Here is a 16,464-nt window from a genome sequence, read left to right as displayed (position 1 = left end):
GACTGGATACCTGGACCTGGACTACGTGATCGCGCTGCTGACTGGAATACCCAGGCAGCCCGCACTTACGAAAAACGATACCGCGCTCCTTGGTGGCTATATGGAAGCTTCAAATATTGATAGTCGACCGCCCTATTTGATGAACGGCGTCGAATCCATCATCATCGTCCCTATTATTTCCCAGCTCCATCGTTGTATCCCGCTCCAACTGCTCGGTACCTCATATTTCCATCATATCTTGCGCCGTTTGTATCTCCACTCGTCCAAACACGACGGCTGCTCCCGCCCTATCAGAACGGCACTTCGCCAGACACTGCCGAGCCTCCCAGCTGGCCGGTTAGTTTACAATGTCCACAGAACAAAAGGAGCTTGAACTTGTCGACAGGGTCGACTTCAAAATCCTCGCCGTTGCAAACAATGAGAAAAAGCTGCAAGACCTCCTCAAGATATACCTGGCACCCCTGCTGCTAAAGGCTAAAAGCGAACACGCATCTGTGAGGAAGAAGGTAAGTATCGTGAGGTGTAGAAGCAGGTGACCTGATGTCTTGCCACTGACACCAAGCGCGCGTTTAGGTTATCGAGATATGCCAGAGACTAAAGGGATATGTCCAAGCTCCAGGGTACGTATAGCCGCACATTTTCTCGGATCACCGAGCCATTGCTGACACCCGGGCAGTGTCGTGCTTCCCGTCAAGGCTCTCCTTACCCAGTTCAAGTCAACAGACAATGCAATCCTCCGGCATCTAGACTTGATGTTTATCCAGATTGGTATTGGACGCATTGAGCCCGAGGAACGCAGCGAGCTCGTAGCCGTGCTTCTTGATGGAATCGGCACAGCCTCACAAAGCAACCCAGCGCTTTTCAACCTTCTGCTCCGCCTGCTGCCAGATGTTAAGGTCCCACCAAGAGGTACCAAGGAGGATACCGCTTTCAAGGATGAGGTTGGCCTCTCGGACTCCAAGGATGCCGTCTATGTTGCGGACTGGCTGGGCAAGTTCCTCCTGCTCAAGCAAACGACCGACGACTCGGCAGGCCTGTCCAAAGAGGACATCGAGTTCCTCACCAACGGCAAGCGGGACACGTGGATGTCGCCGCATGGCGCCAAGCTCGCCGAGACGCGCGTCCGTGCCATCAACTTCCTGGCCAGTGGCGCCTTCAAGGACGAAGAGCGCTTCATCCCGTGCGTCCTCGCCGCAGCCAACTCGGACGGCCGGATCTCATCGGTGGGCGAGGACCTCCTCAAGAGGTCAGCGGTGTCTGTCGAGGACACCAGGCACGTCGAGAGCCTCTTCTCGGCCCACGCCCGCCTGCCGCCGCCGTACCGCACCCGGATCCTGACGCTCCTGGCCAGGTCCGCCGCATCCGTCGATTTCGCACGCGAGATCACGGATGTGGTCCAGATCGACATGGGTGGGCTCGGCCAGGAGCCGATGGAAATCGACAGCGGCTCTGCTTCCGTGCCCATGGTGGCGCTGGGCCTTGAGCAGACGAAACTACACAAGGCCCTCTTCGAGTACCTCAACTGGGTGGCGCGCATCGGCCTCGGCAGGCCCAACTTCTCCCTCGGCGCGCCGCTGGTCGAGCGGCTCCGTACATTCGTGCTGGAGCAAGGCTGGCCAGTTCCGCACAAGGCGCCGCTGTCGTTGGAGCAGTCGGCGCTGCGGGCGCGCGCTTACGAGACCATCGGCGTGCTGGCCAGGACGGCCACGCTGAAGGATGACGAGAGCCAAGCGCTGCTCGGCTTCCTCTTCCGGTCCCTGGCCGAGGACCCGTCCGACGTCGCGCCCAGCGTCGAGGGTGCCCTCCCCGGCATGACCCATTTCTTCGCCCTCCTCCGGCCCGAGGACTTGGGTATGGTCCGTGACATCCTGCTCACGTACATGACCACGCCCGTGGGCCGGGGCCCTGAGGTGGTGCGCAGCGCCCGGCCCGCCGCCGTCCGGTGCGCCAACCGGTACCTCCCGCTGTCCGACGTCACGGCCCGGTGGATCGATATCCTGGCGGTCGCCGGCGGCCGCGACGAGCGCAGCGATGTCGTCGAGGAAGGAAACAAGGGCTTGGACCCCTGGACCTACTACGCCAACGACGACGCGTCCCCCGAGCTGCCCGACTGGAAGGAGATGGTGCACAAGTACTTCACCGAGATCATCCCGCATGCCGATGGCGGACATAACCGTCCCTCAGATCACCGCGGCTCTACATTCTTCGGGAACTTTGCCGGAGATCGACTTAACGCCTATCCTGTGACGGTTAAGTACTGCACGCGTATGATGCTTCTGTCCGCGCTCAAGAAGGACTTCAAAATTGAGCGAGGCTGGGAGAGCCAGCTGGAGACCAAGATCCGCTCCGATCTCAACTCCCGCCAGCTCGTCCGAGAGTATCTGGCCGGAGTCGCGCGCCAGCCTCTCCTTGAGCTTCTCACGGCCGCTTTTGAAGGCATACTCGAGGAAAAGCCGCAGATATCGGTCGACTGTGCTCAGTGCTTTGTGGACGTTGCGTCGCTTGCACCACAGGCCGTGCTCGAGAGCCTCGCCGAACGAGCCCGCGAACTGTTGCCTCTCGCAATGTCCAACCGCGATGAGCTTCGCGCCCTCGGAGCCAGAGCATATGGCATCCTTGGTGCCCACCCTGCCAACTCAGAGACTGCCATCGTCGAGGGTAGGAAAACTCTACAAGACACGGCCCGTGGTTGGAAAACGGCAGTCGGCAGCGATCTGAACGCCGCCCAAGGAGCCTTTTTGGCGCTCGCGCATCTGCTATCAAGATCAGCATACTACTCGTCAACATATTTCACCGCAACGTCTGCGGCTGATGGTTTCGGCGATTTGCATACCATCCTGCCGAGCCCGGATGATCTGTCCGCCACCTCTCCATCCTTCCAGAACGCCATTTTCGACACGGTCATCCAGCTTTGGACCTCCGGTTTCCCTGCCCTGCCCGAGGGCGAGTCAAGATCCAAAGCCATCACTTCCTGGACCGATGTGCTCTCTGCTCAGGCGAAGAAAGGAAATGAGCGAGCAATCACTGCCTTGGGACGCCTCCCTATTGCCCTTGCCAAGCTTGAAGACGAGGAGCCAACTTTGAAGTCGATTCTCACCAAACTCTACGGCCTTTACGAGATCAAGCAGGCCGAAGTACACTTTGCCGTGGGCGAGGCCATCACAGCAGCCGTGGCACGCTGGGACGCCGAGGTGGTGCAACTCACACTCGATGTAGAGCCCAAGGACACGTCCTACCGCATAGCCAAGCGCAGCGAGAGCGTTTCTGCAGTACTTGAGAAGCTGCTCCAGGACTGCAAGTCAACCAAACCGTCGCTCCTCAAGGCATCCGGCATATGGCTCTTCTGCCTCATCCAGCACTGCTCACACCTACCCGAGATCCACTCGAGACTTCGCGAGGGCCAGGCGGCTTTCATGCGTCTGCTCGGTGCGCGTGACGAACTCGTTCAAGAGACTGCTTCCAGGGGGCTGTCGCTTGCATACGAGAGGGGTGATGCGGAGCTTAGGGCGGATCTTGTTCGTGATCTCGTGTCCACCTTTACGGGGTCTGGACCCAAGCTCAAGGTGGATCAAGACACCGAGCTGTTCGAGGCCGGCGCTCTCCCCACGGGCGAGGGCAAGTCTATCACATCGTACAAGGACATCATCAGCCTGGCCAACGAGGTTGGAGATCAGAGCCTCATCTACAGGTTCATGTCTCTCGCAACCAACGCCGCCACCTGGTCGACCAGGTCTGCATTCGGCCGCTTCGGTCTGAGCAGCATCCTGTCCGAGTCCGAGGTTGATCCCAAGCTTTACCCCAAGCTGTACAGGTACCGCTTCGACCCGAACCCCAACGTACAAAAGTCGATGAACGACATATGGAAGGCACTGGTTAAGGATTCAGGCGCCGTTATCGACACCCACTTTGACGCCATCCTGACCGACCTGCTCAAGAGCATTGTTGGCAAGGAGTGGAGAGTGCGTGAGGCCAGCTGCGCCGCCATCGCCGACCTGCTGTCTGGCCAGAAGTTCGTCAAGTACGAGAAGTTCTACAAGCAGATCTGGCAATCCGCGGCCAGGGTCGTCGACGATGTCAAGATCACCGTTCGGGAGGCTGCTTTCAAGCTCTGCATCAGCCTCTCGAACACGCTCGCCCGGCACCTCGAAGAGGGCGGCGGTAGCACATCAAACTCGTCGGCGACGGCCAAGTCCATGATCAGCGAAGCCCTGCCCTTCCTCCTCTCCGACAAGGGGATGCAGAGCAACGTCAAGGAGGTTCAAGGGATCACCATCGTTACTCTGATGGACATGATAAAGCACGGAGGGGAGGTGCTGCGGCCTTACATTGCTGAGATTGTGCCCGCATTCCTCAACCTGCTCAGCACGGTCGAGCCCGAGGCCATCAACTACCACTACCAGAGAGTCGGAGAGTCCAAGCGCGATAAGATCGACAAGTTCAGGAGCTCGCTCGTCTCGTCATCACCCCTCATGCAAGCTGTTGAGGACTGCCTCCGCTGTGTCGACGCCGACACCATGCCTGCTGTGCTCGACCGCGTTGAGCAGACCATCAAAGAAGCTATCGGCATGCCCACCAAGATCGGCTGCGGCAAACTGCTCGAGACTCTCTCCATCCGTCACGGCCTCGTGTTCACACCTCACGCTGCTCGCTTCCTGAAGCTGCTCCGTCGCCACATCCTGGACCGCAATGATGAAGTCAGCGTCTCCTACGCTCGCGCCGCCGCCTACGTCATCCGGCTGGCAAACGACCGCTCCAAGCTCGAGTTCGCCGAGTATCTCGAAGGGCTTTACTTCTCCGCTGAGGACGAGATGCGCCGCCAGAGAATCGCAGACGCAGTACGCGCCGTAGCCGAGGTGTCGCCTGACCACTTCGCCGCCGTCGAGACACGCCTGCTGCCGCTGGCCTTCGTCGCTAGGCACGACGCCGACAAGTACGCCGCCACGGCGTTTACGGCAGTATGGACCCGCCACGCCGGCGGCCACCTCACCACGGCGCGGTACGCGACCGAGATCGCGCAGCTCGCCAACCGCGGCCTCGAGTCCCCCCAGTGGGCACTCAAGCACGGTGCGGCACTCGCAGCCGGCGACGCCGTTTGCTCGATCCTCAAGGCGTCGGGCAGCAGTGGTCAGGTCTTCGTACCGGGCCTCAAGGCCCTTTGGCCCGCCATGGACAAAGGCCTAGCCCTAAAGACGTTTGACAAGAAGGAGAAGCTGCTAGACGCGCTGGGCGACCTGGCCGAGAAGGGCGGGGCATTCTGGAAGGGCGACGCAGCACTCGAGGAGCGCATCGCCAAGATCGCAGTGCGCGAGGCCAAGCGCACAAACGGCACCTACCGTATCCCGGCCTTCAAGGCACTCGGGCGCGTGGCGCGGGCGCACGAGGACATGTCGCAGTACATGGACCGGGGCCAGGAGGTCGCGGCCGTGGTGCTGGCCATCGCAAAGCCGCACCTCGACGCAATCAAGGAGGAAGGCACCACCGGCGGCGACAGCATGGACGTGGACGGCGGGAACGGCGCCGACCGGCGCGCGCGCGAGGAGCTGGTAGCCAAGACTGCCGAGGCGGCGCTGGAGCTGGTCGCGACGGGCGGATGCTGGGCGCCTAAGATGCGGCTCTCCCCGTCGGGGGCGCTGGGCGGCGTCATGGCGGCACTCAAGCCGTACCTGTCGGCCCCGCAGCTCGCCGCCGCCCGCCGCTCAACCTGGTACGGCCTGGCGCGGTCGCTGCTGGCCGACGCCGCCGATGCAGCCGACGCCGAAACCGCGCGCCTGCCCACCGAGGACGTGGCGGCAGCCGCCGGCCCGCACGCCGGGGAGCTCGCGCGCTGGTTCGCGGGTTCGCTGGACCTAGACCTGGACGCCGGGGGCACGGGCACCGAGACGCAGAGGACGGCGCGGGCGGAGGCGGCGCGCGAGTGGGCGCGGGCCGTGAAGGCTGGCGTGTTCGGCGCCGTGGCCGGCGAGACGAGCACAGTCGCGCCCGTCGCGGCCGAGACGGCGGCGCTGCTGCGGGCCGCGGCTGCCCGGGAGCGGTCGGCTGATGTTCGGGAGGTACTGGGCGAGGCCATCGCGGGGCTGGAGTAGGGCGTGTGGTTGTGCTGCAAGTAATATTCTCGATCGTGGACACGGGGTGTGTTGGACGCCGGGAGTTTCGCGATGGGTTTGTGGTCTTCTTCTTTGGCCTTCATACCCAGTACCCTGAATCGGTCATCCTTTACCACAAGTATCTGGGTGCTTCACACTTTCCGTTCTTGTCGTTCCATGGCTGTGTGAATGTCCTCGCGCGTGAAGGTGGGTTCACCGCACCTCAGCTCGTAGGCTGGCTCTCTCCGATACTCCTGGCCATATCTTTTCCACCAAGCCTGGCAGTATGTGACAAGATACAACTTCACCATTGCGGGCTGTTGCCGCATGCTTGACTTTAGCCACCGTCCAAGTCGGTTACTTCGCCCTGCTAGATGTCTTTTACGGGATGTTTTTACTTCATTCAACTTTTAGGTAATGGGGCCACAGTGCCTAAATAATGCTGAATTTGGCCCATGCAACTTGTGGTTGGCATTGAGATACTGCGCAGCGTGTAGAGACAAAGTACAGGGCAACACAGATGGTGTCTGAATTTAATACAGGGTGTGTCGAGTCTGCCACTGACGTCTGATTCTTGCCGCGGCGGGTCTCAGCTGGCCCGGTCTCATCACGTGCATTTACATCATCGAATTGATTCGCCTAAAACCCGCCACGCGGCCCCACAGCTACCAACCAAACAACCACAATTGTGGATGGCCATCAGTTGCGTCACAGGGCGGGCAGCCTGGAGCTCCGAGCACGGGCCTGCGATTTTCACCATGAGAGCCACTGAAGCGGTAGCATGGCGCATCTTCAAACCTCGACTCGAACCAAGTCCAGGAAGCTTCAAGAACACTCCACGACCGCTCCCACCTCCTCATTCTTTGAGAAGACCCCCCGCAGCCCTTCCATCTTTCGCCGGAGCAGAGCTCCAGCCACGGCACTGCAGCACAAACGGTTCCCCATCCCCGCCTGGGCGCTCTGCCCCGCCATCTCCTTCCCACGACTTGCATTCCCGCCTTAGCTCTTCTGCCACGGCGACACGCCACGACGCCTCGCCATGGCCGACACCGCGGGCGGCGCCTCGTCCAATGACGAGAGCATCCAGCTTCTGATGGACCTTACCGCGGTCTCGGCTGATGTAGCCCGGAAGCTGCTCCAGATCACCCACAACGATGTCGAGACGGCGTGCACCCTCTGGTTCGACAACCCGGACATCATCAACTCCCTCTCCGACGCGCCCGCCGCATCCTCATCCTCGGCAGCCCGACCGCAGCCCTCCTCTAGCAATCCGCCACGGCTCTCGCGCTCTAGTGGCCGCGTGGACGCGAGCGGGGTCATTCACATTGATAGCGAATCTGACAATGACGACGCCGACGTCGACATGGCTGGAGCGGCGGACGAGATGGGAGAGGCTGCCGCCGCCGTGGCCGCGGCGCGGTTCGCTCAGGAAGACGAGGACGCCGCCTACGCCCGGCGGCTCCAGGAAGAGCTGTACGGGGCCGGCGGGGCCGGTGGCGGCGGCGGCGGTGGTGGCGGGCCGGGAGGCGCTACCGATGACGATGTGCGCGCCCCGATTGCTCGCACCACAGAGACGCTGGTGGGCGGTGCCGACTACTCGGGTATCTTTCCCGCTGGCGCAAGGCTCAATCCGGACGAGGACGAGGACGAGGCCGAACGCTTTTTGCAAGAAATGAGGAGGGAGCGACAGGCTCGGAATGGTAAGAAGCCACTCTACCTCCCTGGCACCGAAATTGGACATGTTCTAACCACTGAGGATCTACTTCACCCTACAGAATACAGAGCCGACAGGGGCGCAGGCGTATTTTCCCAGTCGGTTTGGGATGATGGTCCCCCAGCGGCCGGGAACTCGAGCCAAGACAGCAACTCGCGGCGACTCGTGGAGCTCTTCAGGCCGCCACGCGAGATCCTCACACACCTCGACTGGGACGACACGAGGGAAGAAGGCAAGGACCAGAAGAAGTGGATTTTGGTGAACCTGCAGGACATGTCTGTGTTCCAGTGCCAGCTGCTGAACCGGGACATATGGAAGGACGAGCGCGTGCAACAGCTTGTGCGCGAGCGGTTCCTGTTCTTGCAGTACGACAAGGACCACACCAACGCGAGGCAGTACATCCAGCTGTATCTGCCCAATGAGCAGCACAAGATACCAGAGAACTACCCCCACATTTCCGTGGTGGATCCGCGCACGGGCGAGCAGATGAAGGTCTGGGCAGGTGTGGACTGCCCGACCCAGGCCGCCGACTTCGTCGAGAAGCTTGAAGATTTCCTGGAGCGCTACAAGTTCCAGGGTAAGAACCCGGTGGCGCAGACGCGCCCGCCAAAGAAGAAGGTGGATGTGGACCGCATGACCGAGGACGAGATGCTACAGCTGGCCATGCAGAACAGCCTCGAGGGCGCCAATGGCGAGTCATCCGAGTCGTCGACCAGGCCTAGCATCCATGACCCAGACGAACTCACGAGGGTGGACAAGGGCAAGCACAAGGCAGCCGACGACCCCGATGCCGCAATTGAGACACTGCCGCCTCCCCCGCAGGAGCAGTCGCCCTTTGCGAGGATACCATCCGACAGGCCCCACGAGGAGCCGGCGCCTGGCGGAGCCGGCATCACGCGCATACAGTTCATGCACCCCGGCGGCAGGGTGGTGCGGCGGTTCGCGACGTCGGATTCAGTTTCGCGCGTGTACGAGTGGCTGAAGGCGGCGCCACTGGATGAGTCCAAGGCCGGGGTCGAGTTTGAGCTCAAGAGGATGCCGCAGGGCGTGGACTTGATCACGGACCTGGACAAGACGATCGAGGAGGCGGGCATCAAGCAGTCCACGCTGGCCGTCGAGTTTTTGGAGAGCTAGGTGTCGATTTTGCGCCTAAAGGAACAGCCGTGGTCGATATCCGATCGGTTCAATCTGGCACCATAATCCGACGATGCTTTCTTTCAACATATCTTGCAGGTGCTGTGTTTTAGTGCCGGGAAACCTGGGCAACAACTGTTGTCACAGAGCCATCATTTCTTCTTTGATTGCCTGGCTCGTTTCCTGTTTAGGGAATCTGTTTCCCTGGTGTTATGGTCGGTTTTCATCCGTCGGGTTCTCGCCCAAGCATTCACTTTCCATCAACATCCTCACCGAGCATCTTGGCCGAGGGAGGGAAATGAGAGTGAGAACGCAGGCTATTTCTTTTGTGTTTCCGGTTCCTTTGTTTGCTTCTACGAATCACGCTCTCCTACTGCTCTCTGGTAATATCTATTCTTCTTCTTCCTCTGCGTTTCCCAGGGGTTGACCCTCACGCTATAGACATGGAAGGTAGGCGGTTAACCATTGATGAATTCATATCTACTGCAGTCCCGTTGGGCGCCGTGCGTGATGCCGCCGTTCGTTTGACAGCTGGGCAAACCTGGCCCTTTGTCGTTCCCGCCAGCCCTGGAATGTGATGGCCACACCGTGGGTTGGCGGGCGCCGGGTCCCTGAGTCGTGTCGAGTGCCGAGTGGTGGCATTGACAGGCAAACCCAATCTCTAGAGACACCGGATTTCCGATCTTCGGCACCATTGCATGTCTTCCCCAGACATGGGTCGCAAGGCGACAGATGACACCTTTCGATATTGGTGACTTTTTTCCGCATCCGGCATTGGCGCATAACTTTCACCTGTCAAGAGCTGTGACCGCTTGGGCACTGTCAGATTCCAGCCGGGAAACAGACGTGGGCCTCTAGTAAGATCTCGGTCTCCCTGTATGCACGCTAAGACAAGGCGATGGGATTGGACAAGCGGTGGGCGATGCATGCGGCCTGGACCCTGCCTGGCAAGTCCCCGGCCCTTGATGCTTGATTCGTAGTAGTCTGGCTTGCTAGCTTTTACAAACAATATCCATCTCTGGTGCCCGTTGCAGGTCGCCGTCGTTGCAGTGCACAATAGATAGCAGAGACATGTAGATCACACTCCCGCTCTCCCACACAATCTCCCATGGCCCGGGGGGTTCGGGGTCCAGGCTGGGCCAGGCCAGGGACAGGTGTGGTGGCGTGTGTTATGCAGCAGCAGCCCGGGCTGACCCTTCCCCCGTCGTCCACCACCCACCATCCATCATCCATCCCCACCATGACTGCTGCGCATGGCTCGAACCCCTGGCCTGTGGGGCGCGCGGGAGGACGGCTGTTAGGAAGTAAACAAAAAAAGACTCCTGACTTGCCAATTGTTGTCAATATTTGGGGCTTTTCGGCAGGCTGCTTGCTGGCTGGCGTCTGCAGCTTTCCCTCATCTCTCTGCCCCTCCCACCTCTGCCCATGTGGCGTCTCTCCTATTGTTCATGTGTGGATCGCGCGCCGGGCTTGCTGCCGTTTATCGAAGGTAGGATCCTCTTTTGCCTCCCTAGATAGGGCTAGCTTTGGGCCTCGTCCAGCTGTTGTCGGCGGCCAGCAGGAGAAAGTGCGGTGCGTGAACGACAGTTTGTCAAAGTCCGTGCTCTTTCTGCCAGGAAAAAAAAAGGGACACGGGCCTGCGGAGAGCAAGGGAAGAAAACAATTGGGTCAACTCACAACTCGCGACTCTGATTGCCGCAATCGGTCAAACATTCCCGTTTGGTGGGCAACCCTGGTCCCGTCGAGTCTGTCGAGAGTGGCCGGGTTCACATTATTATTTCCTGGTCTTTTCCCATTCGTTTTTGCCCTTGGCCGACCTAGTGTCGAACGGCCAGTCGGACCCGGTTGCTCGGCTGCACGCAGCTCCAAGAATCGCGTCTGGGCCAGCATTGGCACGCAAGCCATCAAGATTGATCCTCCCATCACTGATCCAAATTGATACCCGCTCCCCGCACTCCTTTCTTGCCAGCCCGCCCTGCAAGGCCCCCTCCCTCGACGCGACGCTAGCCCTGCCGCTGCCTCTGCCGCTGCCACAACCACGAACGGCCACGCGACGACCATCGACTTTCCAACCCAAGAGCCGTTTCTGTCGGCCTGCCCCGCCGCCTACCCGTTCGCCCTGCCCGGTCCCACGCACGAACCGGCGCCTTCCGTTCCGGCCTTGTTCTTCCCGAATCCGCTTCGGGTCGGATTCTACACCGCACCCCCCGGCCAGGCACCTCCGCCCAGAGAGGGCCTCCTCCGGGACCGAGAACTAGAGCAACCAGAAGCTCAATTCGATCCTACCGCACTCCGGCCTGGGACGCACACACACGCACGTGTTTCCCAACATGGCGGACAGGGAACGGGACTACGACGAGGGCGACGGCCCGATGGACCCAGAGCTGCTCTACACAAAGGAATACTGCATTGGTGCGTGGCTTGACCCCGACACTCCTTGTGGGCCACCGGGCCGGGTTGGGTCAAGACGGCGGCGTTCCGAGCCTGCGTGCCGAGCCTGCGTGGCTTCCTTGCTTCCTTGCTTGCTAACCAGCTGGCTGGGCCCTACCTTACTACAGGCGGAGGGAGCTTTGGAAAGGTCTACAAAGGGTACGTGGTCTTGGTCGCTGCTTGCCGTCCCTTTGGCGGTGTGGGCAAGGTTTCGAGACTGACCGAGGGCCGGACGCATGCAGAGTCGACAAGCGGACAGGCCATGCGGTCGCAATCAAGATCATCGACATTGAGAGTGCCGAAGATGAGGTCGAGGACATCATACAGGAGATAGCGATCCTGTCGGAGCTCCAGTCGCCTTACGTCACAAAGTACTACGGGTCTTACGCAAAAGGAGCCGAGCTGTGGATCGTCATGGAGTTCTGCTCGGGCGGCAGCTGTGCCGACCTGATGAAGCCCGGCCTGATCGGGGAGGAGTACATCGCCATCATTGTGCGCGAGCTCCTGCTGGGCCTGGACTACCTGCATGCGGACAAGAAACTGCATCGGGACGTGAAAGGTGTGTTATGTGGTGTCCCGGGCCAGGGCGCATAGTGGACAACTAGCTGACGACAGCCCCCTCCCCAGCTGCCAATATCCTGCTGAGTGCAAACGGGCAGGTCAAGCTCGCCGACTTTGGCGTGTCGGGCCAGCTGAGCGCCACCATGACCAAGAAGAACACATTTGTGGGCACCCCCTTCTGGATGGCGCCGGAAGTGATTAAGCAGTCCGGCTACGACCACAAGGCGGACATCTGGTCCCTGGGCATCACGGCACTCGAGCTGGCCAACGGCGAGCCGCCCTACGCCGACATCCACCCAATGAAGGTGCTCTTCCTGATCCCCAAGAACCCGCCCCCGCGCCTCGAGGGCAACTTCACAAAGGCCTTCAAGGACTTTATCGAGTCGTGTCTGCAGCGCGACCCCCGCGACCGCCCGGCCGCCCGCGAGCTGCTGCGCCACCCCTTCGTCCGCCACGCGAAGAAGACCAGCTACCTGACGGAGCTGATCGAGCGCCACAGCCGCTGGTGCGCGACGCATAAGAACGGCGGTCGCGATGACGACGATAACGACGACGACGAGGCACAGCGCCAGCAGAGCGCCCAGCGCCGCGCCGCCGAGAGGCAGGGGGTCGACGAGGACATGTGGGACTTTGGAACCGTGCGCTTGGTCGGCGATAGGGGCAATCTCATCCACCGCCCGGGCCTGCTGAACCCTATGGACGACTCCGCCACTAATGCACGCGCGGCTCCGCCGAGGGGTTACGGTGGCAGCAGCGCCAGCCCGACCAAGGACAGCTTCAACCAGGACGAGTCGAGGGACCGGGACACGGTCAAGGCTGCCGCGTCGACGGGCACCTCTAGGCAGGTCAGCCCGCAGAGAAAGCCGATCCTCCAAGGGCCCGCCTCCCCAACGCGGGTCGTCATAACGTCATCCCCGCCCAAGCCGGTGCCCCGCGAACCGGAGACGCCGAGGGCGCTAAACTTCAACGGCGTGCTGAATCCCACCCCGCTACTACCCAACGGCGGGCACTCGCCAGACTACGACCGAGAGCTGCAGCTGCAACTGCAGCGAGACATGGGCGGCATGAACCTTGGAAATGTCATCCAGACTGGTGAAGGACGGCAGGGGATAGTGTCCAAAGTGGGCATGGGCAGCTCGTATGGCCTCGGCCCGCAGGCGCCACGGTACCAACAACAACAACCACCACAACAGCAGCAGCGGTCACAACAGTCATCCAAGTCGGGCCCCATGAAGTTGCCCGAGATACCGCCGTTCCGCGGGGGACTGCAGCAGCACCACGCCGCACCGTCGCTGCCCCCACACGTGCTGCAGAAGACGTCGAGCCAGCAGCAGCTCCCGCCGTCGCCGACGCGGCAGTCGCACCACCGGTACAGCCAGGCACCGCCGCTGTCGCCGCCGACACAGCAGCCGCTGCCGCTGCCCATGCCGCCGCTGCACGGCAGGTCGTCAAACACGCCAGAGCCGCCGCCGCACGGCAGCGCCAGCAGCAGCAGCATCAGCAGCAGCCACCTCGGGGCGTCGTCGTTCCCATCACCGGCGCCGTCGCCGCCCAACGGCGACCTGGACGCGCTCAACGACGTCATCTTCCCCGCCCTGGAGGAGGCGCTCAAGCGACGGCAGATCCGCCTCCAGCAACAGATACAGCAAATGCAGTCGTCGTCGCCGTCGTCGTCGTCGACCTCGCTGGCGCTGGACGGCGGCGGCTCTTCGCTGCCTCCCGTGCCGACGCCGCGGCAGCAGCGGGCCGAGGCGGCGCACGAGAAGATCCGCAAGCTCGTCTACAAGCTCGCGCACGTGTGCAAGGAGATCGACCACTGGGACAAGGCCGAACCCGTTGGTATGGGCAAGGAGGTCGGCCCGTTCCTCGAGGGCCTGCTCGAGGAGATTCTGGTGCGGGTCGAGCCGCTGGACGAGGAGGAGGAGCGGTAGACACCGTTGTCGTCTTTTTTTTCACCATCTCTCCGCCGATATTATGCCACACACTGTGTGGAACGCCATCGATCCATCCCATCACTCGCTTTTGAGCTGGCTATGAATGCCATCCCCCGAACGAAGCAGCTACCCGGGATTGTTGCTGCTGCTCCTCCTCTACTGCTTTTAACATCCGCTATGCACCACAATCACGTTTATACGTGTCCCCTGTCCCGGGAAAGCGTCCCCCAGCTCGTTCTGTCAGGGGTGTTATGCTGGGGCTTTCGCAAGTACCACACACGAAAGCGAAGCGGAGACAGCGTTTTGATGCCGAGCATAAACAGCTCTTTTTATTAGACGGAGGCCACGACATCATTTCATGACGGCGCATACGAGTTGTTTCCAAGGACCGCCTTTTTTCAACTGTTACTTATCTATTAGACAACGGCACGAGATTCAGAGGGATACATGCCTGGCTTGATTCTTCCCGCTTGTTCTTTCTTCTCTGTTTCTTCATCTGCTCTGGCAATAACCACGGAGCAGGAGCGGGGTGATGTTGAGCGAGGAACACGCAGCGCACAAACGGCACGTTTGTAGCCCCTACTCCCCCTTTTTTTCTGTTTCCATTGCTTGTCTCTCTTTCTGTTGTTCGCTAGTTCCTTGTTTCCCCCCCCAGAGGGCTTGTCTCTTTGTCGTTCATGGTCCCGCAGTGTATTATACCCAAGCATTAGCATCCAATAGAGTATGCTGCTGGCATCTCGCTCATGGTATTTCAGGGAACTGCTCCGAGTATTCCATGAAGTTCTTTCGGGGCAGGATTGTTGCCGTGTCTTGTCTTGTGATGCCGAGACCATGATTTCTCTGCTAGCTGCGCAGCAAGAAAAGAAATGTCCGCCTGATTCCAACCCTGCTGGGTGATATCTGCCAACTACGCTCCGTGTCCCAAAAGCCATCTGAAACCCGGATCCCAGGCTATCAGCGCTCTTCCTCTCTTAACACTGGGCCCCTGCACATCTCCGTCCGTCATGTGCCCATACGGAGACACCCGTGGAGGGATAATGATACGTGGAATGCCGCCATCTAGAGCTACTGTAGTTGGCCAGCGCCCTACTGAGCCATCTGGAAGCCTTAACCAGTTGTCTGCTGCTTTGGGCTCCCCTATTTTCACCATCGGTGCCGCAATTCTCTCTTCTCGACGCCCACTGCCGTGCGAGATCTCGGCAGATGTGGCCTGGATGCTGGCTGTCCAGCATCAATGCATGTAAGCAACGGATGCCATCATGCTGCCTCCTTCTGGTGGGTTTGCAGACGTAACCTGGTCGCGCAGAGCTACCTCTGCCATTCCTGTAGGCTTCCTAGGCCTCGGTGGGCCTTTACTTGTTGAGGTGGCTCCAGACCCCCCGTGCGAGGTCAAACGGTGAACTGCGTGTTCTCTTCACGCTTCGCCCAAACCAGAATCGGACTCACCTGACCCGCGCCAGCATCGCACAAGCCCTTGGACCTCGCGGTGCCTCAACGATGCCGCCCGCCCCGCGCCCGTCGCCCGCCCCCCCGCACAAGCCTCGGGCCCCTCCGGCTGTGTTGTCCAACCAGCGCGCCGCCGATGCTGCCCAGCACGTGAATGTGCCGACCAATCGTCGCCTGGGCCGGTGCCGTCCGCCCCCGCGCGCCCGTCCACGCCGCGCAAACCTCGAGCGCGAAGGCTCCGATGGCCAGGACAGCACCATCATCGATACCGCCAGGGACGTGACCGCCTCCCCAAACTGGACCTGTAAGGCAGGCTAGCGAATGTTCGCGACCGGGCGCCGCTGTGCTCCTGTCAGGACTGGACGGACCTTCACGCGGGCGATGTGGGACCTGACCGACTTGCCGCTACCGGACGCTGTGCACGTTCAGGGGCCCCCGCGTATCGAGGACGACGCCGGATTGAGGCGCACGCGCCTACATAGACTTCGTCGTCCGCAAGGAGGCGGCCGGGGCCGCACAGCACCGCATGTAAAGCCGCCATCGACACCAAACAACGGCGACTTGTGTTCGGGCTGCGACGGGTTGTTCCCCTCCGGCCGTTGTCGGCGAGTGGTAGGTACCTCTGCGACCAGAACGGCGATGGCGAGCCCGGCAAGGGTCCTGGCTAGGCCTGGTTCCGTCTCAACATTGTCAAGAGAACGTACTCGAGATCAAGCAGACGTGGCTGTGCCCGGGGTCCTCGGACCAGGGAAGGTAAACGCGGTCAAGAGACTCGGACAACAAGTTAAGGTGCTGAATTATCATGTTCAGTAGGGTCTTATTCGAAGCTGTTGGCGAGCCCTTACCCGAATTGGAATGCCGCTGTCCGACCTGGATCAACCCTCACTGGACAAAGGGCCAGCTGTACTCGGTAGAAACATCGGACTGTACCAGCAAGCGCAGGCCGCTGCGGGTGCCGTGGTGCAAACTTGCTGGGCACTGAGGGAATGTCGACTGTCCGACTTGAACCACTGTGGATTTGCCCTTCAGCTGAGCCGGCCTTTGAAACGCGTGAGCCGTTGCGGAGCGTGGCTGCCCCATGGGAGACACACCACCTCGGTCAAGGCAGGTCATGGTGGCGGCTAACCTCCGGAGCGGCGAGAGCGAAGATGAGGATGGCGAG

The 16,464-nt window shown here is 60.9% G+C and overlaps 5 protein-coding genes across 5 annotated transcripts; 4 read left to right on the top strand and 1 right to left on the bottom strand.

The window, feature by feature from the left end:
* The first annotated feature begins 21 nt into the window (after positions 1-21).
* On the top strand, positions 22-6,536 carry GGTG_09213 (hypothetical protein). The gene is made up of 3 exons (XM_009227057.1): positions 22-506; positions 574-620; positions 677-6,536. The coding sequence occupies exons 1-3, from the start codon at positions 348-350 to the stop codon at positions 6,081-6,083; spliced, it is 5,613 nt and encodes a 1,870-aa protein (XP_009225321.1). The 5' UTR covers positions 22-347; the 3' UTR covers positions 6,084-6,536.
* Positions 6,537-6,785: 249 nt separating this feature from the next.
* Positions 6,786-9,420, top strand: GGTG_09212 (hypothetical protein). Its single transcript, XM_009227056.1, has 2 exons — positions 6,786-7,783; positions 7,859-9,420. Exons 1-2 carry the CDS (start codon positions 7,123-7,125, stop codon positions 8,929-8,931), a joined length of 1,734 nt encoding a protein of 577 aa, XP_009225320.1. The 5' UTR covers positions 6,786-7,122; the 3' UTR covers positions 8,932-9,420.
* A 949-nt stretch (positions 9,421-10,369) lies between these two features.
* Positions 10,370-14,733, top strand: GGTG_09211 (STE/STE20/YSK protein kinase). Its single transcript, XM_009227055.1, has 4 exons — positions 10,370-11,343; positions 11,490-11,520; positions 11,604-11,920; positions 11,989-14,733. The coding sequence occupies exons 1-4, from the start codon at positions 11,262-11,264 to the stop codon at positions 13,851-13,853; spliced, it is 2,295 nt and encodes a 764-aa protein (XP_009225319.1). The 5' UTR covers positions 10,370-11,261; the 3' UTR covers positions 13,854-14,733.
* Positions 14,734-14,905: 172 nt separating this feature from the next.
* GGTG_09210 (hypothetical protein) lies at positions 14,906-15,620 on the top strand (the record flags this gene model as incomplete). Its single annotated transcript, XM_009227054.1, has 2 exons — positions 14,906-15,096; positions 15,317-15,620. The coding sequence occupies 2 exons, from the start codon at positions 14,906-14,908 to the stop codon at positions 15,618-15,620; spliced, it is 495 nt and encodes a 164-aa protein (XP_009225318.1).
* On the bottom strand, positions 15,469-16,382 carry GGTG_09209 (hypothetical protein; the record flags this gene model as incomplete). Its single annotated transcript, XM_009227053.1, has 1 exon — positions 15,469-16,382. One exon carries the CDS (start codon positions 16,380-16,382, stop codon positions 16,185-16,187), a length of 198 nt encoding a protein of 65 aa, XP_009225317.1. The 3' UTR covers positions 15,469-16,184.
* Between the last annotated feature and the right edge of the window lie 82 nt (positions 16,383-16,464).

This window comes from Gaeumannomyces tritici (assembly GCF_000145635.1).
Source record: "Gaeumannomyces tritici R3-111a-1 unplaced genomic scaffold supercont2.5, whole genome shotgun sequence".
Classification (NCBI taxonomy): Eukaryota; Fungi; Ascomycota; class Sordariomycetes; order Magnaporthales; family Magnaporthaceae; genus Gaeumannomyces; species Gaeumannomyces tritici.
This window is presented reverse-complemented; position numbering and strand designations above follow the sequence as displayed.

Coding starts and splice junctions, on each gene's coding strand:
- GGTG_09211 (XM_009227055.1), top strand. CDS start 11,262: ATGGCGGACAGGGAACGGGACTACGACGAGGGCGACGGCCCGATGGAC. Junction 11,344..11,489: donor CACAAAGGAATACTGCATTG/GTGCGTGGCTTG, acceptor ACCTTACTACAG/GCGGAGGGAGCTTTGGAAAG. Junction 11,921..11,988: donor ACTGCATCGGGACGTGAAAG/GTGTGTTATGTG, acceptor CCCCCTCCCCAG/CTGCCAATATCCTGCTGAGT.
- GGTG_09213 (XM_009227057.1), top strand. CDS start 348: ATGTCCACAGAACAAAAGGAGCTTGAACTTGTCGACAGGGTCGACTTC. Junction 507..573: donor ACGCATCTGTGAGGAAGAAG/GTAAGTATCGTG, acceptor GCGCGCGTTTAG/GTTATCGAGATATGCCAGAG. Junction 621..676: donor GGATATGTCCAAGCTCCAGG/GTACGTATAGCC, acceptor ACACCCGGGCAG/TGTCGTGCTTCCCGTCAAGG.
- GGTG_09212 (XM_009227056.1), top strand. CDS start 7,123: ATGGCCGACACCGCGGGCGGCGCCTCGTCCAATGACGAGAGCATCCAG. Junction 7,784..7,858: donor GGAGCGACAGGCTCGGAATG/GTAAGAAGCCAC, acceptor TTCACCCTACAG/AATACAGAGCCGACAGGGGC.